We start from the raw sequence: 6,181 nt of genomic DNA, 5'->3' as shown, positions 1-6,181 counted from the left end.
TTTTGGGGGGGGGGGGATTGTTCTATATTGCATTTTTTGAAAGGACAATAATTTCCCTGCACATCAGGCAGCGGGAGATCTCCTGAGCTTGCATGCAGGCTTTTTCAAAAAGGAGCGTGCAGATTTTAGAAACTTCACATGACTTCCCCTGTAAACACCTTTCTAAAATATCTGCATAAATTTTTGAAAGAACTGGAAGTCATTGCGTGACATGTAGTGCTAGGTTGCATTTCTTGACATGTGGGAAAGTATGACCCTGAGATTTTGATAGGAAAGTTGTTTCCAATTATTAGATTGGTGGAGTCAAATTTTTATGTTTTCTATTTTCTCTGCTAATCTATTTTTACATTGCATTGTTCTGTAATGAGTTTCATTGCTCATCCCTGAAAACTGAGAGATCCATATGCATGCATTTAGATTCATGTGGATAGCAATGCTCAGGAAAAGAAATGTCAACCATATCCCTAATGTTTCTGACTTTCCTTTTTTTGCCCCTCTGTGACCTTATATATCAGGGTCTCGTAGAAGAAATCAATTCTGTTCTGACTAGGAGAAGGGAAGGTGATGAGTTGGAAGCTGAATTGACACGGGCAGATATCATCAAATGTGTACAATATCAGAAAGTGAAGTTTCGAGGAGTTAATTTTTCTGGCCTTGATCTCTCTAAACTGGTAAGTCTTTTGGGTTTGGAGTTCTTGGAAGGTTTTCTCTTGCTTTCTTATGTTTATCCTTGGCAGATGTGTCTCTCTGAAATCAACCAATAGATTCATTTGTTATTTGTACTGTTGGAGTTTTTTTTAGAGAAAGTATAACTTTTGTCAAAAGACAGTTGTGATTTCATGCTGTCTTCTTCAACTCCAACTGTTTTAGGAACAACTTGTGAAGGACAAAAAAAAAAATATTACAGAAAGCTGGCTTGCTTAGATTTTAAAGTAAATGATTGTATCCTCTGATGTGTGGTTTATTGAGATGCAGGACCTCTCATATGTTGACTTCAGCTATGCATCTCTGAAAAATGTATTCTTCTCTCGTGCAAACCTACAGTGTGCAAAATTCCGGGTGAGTGTAATTTCACATACCTGTAATCCACCCTGTCCCTAACAACTTCATCACTGTCTTTTCCCTGTACTTCCTTGGAACTCACACTATGGTCACTGCAATGAATTCCCTCTACCTTATAATGCATGTCTTGAATTCTTGTGCTCATTGTTTAAGCTGAAGCAGTCACTGTTCTTTCCCATTACATGTTTACTTTCATTTTCTAAGTAAGAACAAAAGTTCTAGCAGGGTTCATATAATAACTGGGGATAAATTATGATTTGACTTTAGCATTGTGGATATTCAATTTGATATAGGGAAAAAAGGAATCAAGATTGGGGAGGGCAGTATTATTCTGGATTGATGATCATGTGTTTCTTCTGATGAACAAACGCCCATGCCCATGCACACACACTCCCACTTCCACACCCACCCACCCACACACCCACACACACACACACACACACATATATAAAGCTTTCTTATAACATCCTCCCCACCCACCCACCCACCCACACACACACACATATTTGTTCTCTGTGATTAGCTCCTTTACCACACGCTGCTTTTAGCTATCTGAGAAATATCACATAGTTGTTATCTGTGATCAGCTCCTTTCCCACTTTATCTCTTTAATGGATCATATTGAAACCTTTAAATTGACATCACAGGATGTGGATGCTGAGGGTTCCATATTCCACAATGCAACTTTGCGGGAGTAAGACACTCAAACCAAAACTGGATCCGTTTGTGAACTAGTGTTATAGAATGCTTTCTTGATGACTGTTTCATGCCTAGGGAAGATGTGACTTTACTGGTGCAAATCTCCGAGGCGCTTTATTAGCAGGTGCCAACCTTAAGAGTGCAAACCTACAAGGTAATGTTTTTAGTAATTCTTATGATATTGATTATTGAATAGGATGCTTTAACCAGTTTCTCTACTCAAGGCTAATATGACTATCGCCAATCGCACTGTTGCATATTAACAGGCCTGTGGCTTCAATTCCATGACATATAATTTATTTCTCGAATCTAATCACTAATTTGTGTGACTATTCTAGCATCTTATTTAATTTGTGTGACTATTCTAGCATCTTATTTAACCTAATTAGATTTTCTTGAACATTATTTTTTTTTGTATAAAAATTCTTCATACCTTCAAGTGGAAACCTTGACCTGACCATTTCATGCTTGCTTAATATTATTGACATTAAAATTTTGCTTTTTTTTTCCTCGAAATTCCCCATCCTCTTGGTGTGATTTGCTTTAATAATTATCAAAGATGCTATTGCTTAATTTGTAATGCTCATAGAAATCTCTGTAGGAAACTACTTACTTTCATTTCATGTTCTGTTGCAGATGCTTGTCTGGTTGATTGCAGTTTTTGTGGAGCAGATCTGAGCTCTGCACACTTACAGGTTCAGCATCTGTTAATCTTTGAAGTAACTGAATTTCATATCTGCACCTGTTTTCTCTTCACTCTATTGAGTGACCATACTAATTAGCTGGTGATTCTGGTGTGATTCCTTCAATGTTCATTGACTGTGAGAACAGGGCTTGATTCTGGTTCACACTCTGTGCTTTGGTTGCTTGAATTAGGAAATCTAGTTCAACCTGCCGATTAAGGGATCCAATAATTAAAATATTGGACGAGCAGAATCGTATGATAATCATTGTGTACCACCAACTAACGTAATATCTAAGGCATCTTATTATTCCTTGAACTCAATTGCCATTATGTGTAAAGTACTTGCTAGAAACATTTACTTTCTTATTTATCAAACAAAAGTCCATATTGTTATTAGGAGGCAAAAATGATAACATGCTTCATATGGAGAAGAAATATCAATAGGAATGGGTCTCTTCTTCCTTGTGTTTTTTTTTAACCATAATTTGGTTATTTGATATTGCTCTTTATGGCTCATAGAAGTAAATCTAATTGAAATTGTTTATGGATTTATGCATAATGTAAAACATGAGGCATGAGCCTATATTTGTTTCTGGCCTGGAGGTTGTTTTCATATATTATCCTGATCAGTTACCTAATTTCAGACTGCTGATCTCACTAATGCCAACTTGGAAGGAGCGAATCTAGAAGGAGCCAATCTGAAGGTAGAAACATTTGCAATGTTGAAACCATGAATGTAAATATAAAATGATAATAAGGCGTGCTTTTGAGGTGAAATCAAATATGTGAAAAAAAATGGGGGCCTGAAGCAGTTTATTAGTGGATGTAGCAGAATATGAATGGCTGCAGGAAGGGATGTTCCTGCAGAATCAAGTTTCTTTCCCAACTCGTGTAGCTGTTAAGTCTAACCTGTTGAAACTGACATATTTCAGGGTGCAAAATTGAATAATGCCAATCTAAAGGGTGCAAATCTTCAACGGGCTTATCTACGACATGTCAATCTTCAAAATACAGTAAGTAACAACTGATTTGTATGTTTAGAAAACCTTACTTTTACTTGGCCTCTCAATCAATATGTGCTTGGAGATGGAATGGCATTGTTCTTGAATTCCGAGGTGCCTAAAGTAAATTTGCTTCTATGATGTCAATGATTTTTAGATTCTTAATCTGCTTAAGTGATTGTTTGCATCATTTGGTGAACACCTCTTTTTCTTTAAACCTATTGCGTTCCAATTCCTGGAAAGGAAAAAAGAAAGGTCTGTTGATGTTGATATCAATGCTGATAATGGTGAGCATTTAAACATGTGCAAGATTCACGGGGAATGCTAAAATTTTTACTGCATGTTGCATCAATATTTTCATAAGATAAATAATATTTCTGCTGAGAGATTGACAGAGACAGACTAAAGATTTAGTCATTTGTGTCACAACATATGATAGTGCTTGCTTAGGTCATGAATATCAGCAGAACTTGCCACCACTGAACCAAATTGTTCATGCAGAAATTTGTATAATGAAATAATATATACAGAAAATAAATTGCGTTGAATCAAAGATATTTTGATGGTGCATTTGAAGTGCAATAATGTCAAAGAACAAGAACATGGCAATGCTGGTTAGTAATTGTTCTCTGTCCAGTGTAGGGATTGATAATTTAGATTAATTAGACTTTCTAACCATTCAGACAATGTGTGAGTTCTGTTACCCAGCAAGCAGATAATTAATTAGAATGTTTGTCAATGTAGTGTGCCATTATGACAATGATATTAAGAACACTGATTTTTACGCGTAACATCTCAGTATTCTCTGCTTACCAGTTTTCATTTTTATCAAATTAAATAAATAACGCTTTTTATGGATCGTCCTCAAATTCCTCAAGTTGCATAATCCTACTTGAAATTAGTTTTTGTGAAAGAGACTGGCTACAAGCTTTTTATATAAACAAATGAAGATTGATTTTTTGAGCTGAGAGCTCTAAGGTCAAAGAAGATTTAATGTGATCCAGAGTTTGGTCACCATGTGCATATTCTGGTTTAGATCTCCAGTCTTGATTCGCATTTGCAGGGATTGCTTTGCAATCCAACATCTAATATCTTGTTTCTACCACAGCATTTGGAAGATGCAAAGCTTGATGGTGCCAATTTGGTTGGAGCAATTCGATAAAATCGGTGCAAGACTGTGTCCCAGAATACATGAATGTATTTTCACTTTCGAGTGATCTATTTCATTTCCATCCTTTTGTCTTCAGAAATGGATATATGTGCTAAGTTATTTATGTGCAATATGTGGATAGTTTGACAAAATGAATTGGAAAGATTTCATATAACATGGTTGACCATAATTGTCTTCTGAGGCCATCCCTTTACTTAGGATTTAAGCAGTACTTAGATTATTGTGACCAAAGATGTGTTGTCATATGTTACATGATACTGGTGAAAACTTTTCCTGCTGTTTAGCTGTGTGGTCTTGGTGGAGAGTTGCCAAGGGTATTTCAAGGACTAATGGTACCAAAATTTGAGTTTAGAGTGGTAATATGACAACTTGGCATGAATATATAGTCCCAAGGCCCTTTTAAACGAGGTTTTTCTCTTGGTTATACTCCATTTCTTTTCTTAGTTCAAGTTCATGTCTGTCAGTTGTTTGGATCGTGTCAATGGTTATAAACAAATCGGCTAGTTGGAGACTTCACCCCCTTCATGATAGGAAAAATAAATGCAGCAGCGTACTGGCTGGCCAAAGCTGCTGGGAAAAGGAACCACTGCTGTAAATTGGATGACTTCACCCATTATGCATTCATAATTAGCTTCAAGCTAATACCCACAATGACCCCTTTAATAGAAATGCATTCCCAGTTAAAAATGGTAGAAGTAACCCACTTGGATAATCAACAATGTGCCGAGGAAAGAATTTCTCAGTTGGATAAGATCTCTTGTTTTTTTTGGTAAGTAATTTGGATAAGATCTCGTTTTGGCTGAAATTGAAAGTTATTTTGCAGTGGAAATCTCTTCCTAGTTTGTCCTTCATAGCCGCTCTTTCTTTCCTCTGACAATCCATCAGAGTATTAGTTCATATCCTAAGAAAATTGTGAGTGCTATAAAACTTTTCGGCAGAGAACTTGACAGTTCAATTCGTTTGATGTTTTTTTTAGAAAGCCCAATTGTCAAATAAGAGAGTGGGTTGATCCGATGATTGGAGGACTTGTCTCCTAAACGTTCACGAGGTCAGATTCTGGGTTAGATGTTATAACTATGCATTAGGACTCATGATTGTTTATGTTGTCATAACGGTCCTAATGATTGTTTATGTTGTCATAAGGTTTGGCAATGTGCATGTCATGATGTTATAATCTTCTCTTTTCTAGTATATTTTCAAAAAAAAAAAAAAAAACTCTTTCTAGAAAAAAAGAAAAGAAATGGGACTCCACCCCCTCTCTCTCTCCCCTAAGAGTGGAGGTACATAGAAGACTAAGGTGGGTTGTAGCCTAAAGAAAAATAGATCTAAAGAAAATTTAATATCTCATCTTATAAGTATAGTCTTTTTATATACCTTTTTTAAAATTCATATATGTAAATAGTCTCATCTGTATTATTTTTTATTAACCTTTATCATCTCATTTCTTTTCTTACTCATTTAATAAATCTCTTAAAATTTCTCTATTTTGAAGAAAAGAACCCATCTTATGTATTCTAATTTATATGTATTTGTTTTATAGAAAAACACTAAAATTTTTAATTA

The 6,181-nt window shown here is 35.6% G+C and overlaps 1 protein-coding gene across 1 annotated transcript in view; it reads left to right on the top strand.

The window, feature by feature from the left end:
* Positions 1-5,000, top strand: part of LOC105117102 (FH protein interacting protein FIP2-like) — a 6,500-nt gene extending 1,500 nt beyond the window's left edge. The window contains exons 4-11 of the mRNA XM_011014647.1: positions 516-671; positions 976-1,059; positions 1,710-1,756; positions 1,842-1,915; positions 2,398-2,456; positions 3,091-3,150; positions 3,379-3,459; positions 4,556-5,000. Coding sequence (XP_011012949.1) covers positions 516-671; positions 976-1,059; positions 1,710-1,756; positions 1,842-1,915; positions 2,398-2,456; positions 3,091-3,150; positions 3,379-3,459; positions 4,556-4,609 — 615 coding nt within the window. The 3' untranslated portion in view covers positions 4,610-5,000. The remainder of the gene's footprint in view (positions 1-515; positions 672-975; positions 1,060-1,709; positions 1,757-1,841; positions 1,916-2,397; positions 2,457-3,090; positions 3,151-3,378; positions 3,460-4,555) is intronic.
* Positions 5,001-6,181: the final 1,181 nt, after the last annotated feature.

This window comes from Populus euphratica, unplaced genomic scaffold, assembly GCF_000495115.2.
Source record: "Populus euphratica unplaced genomic scaffold, PopEup_1.0 scaffold1171.1, whole genome shotgun sequence".
NCBI classification, from domain to species: Eukaryota; Viridiplantae; Streptophyta; class Magnoliopsida; order Malpighiales; family Salicaceae; genus Populus; species Populus euphratica.
This window is presented reverse-complemented; position numbering and strand designations above follow the sequence as displayed.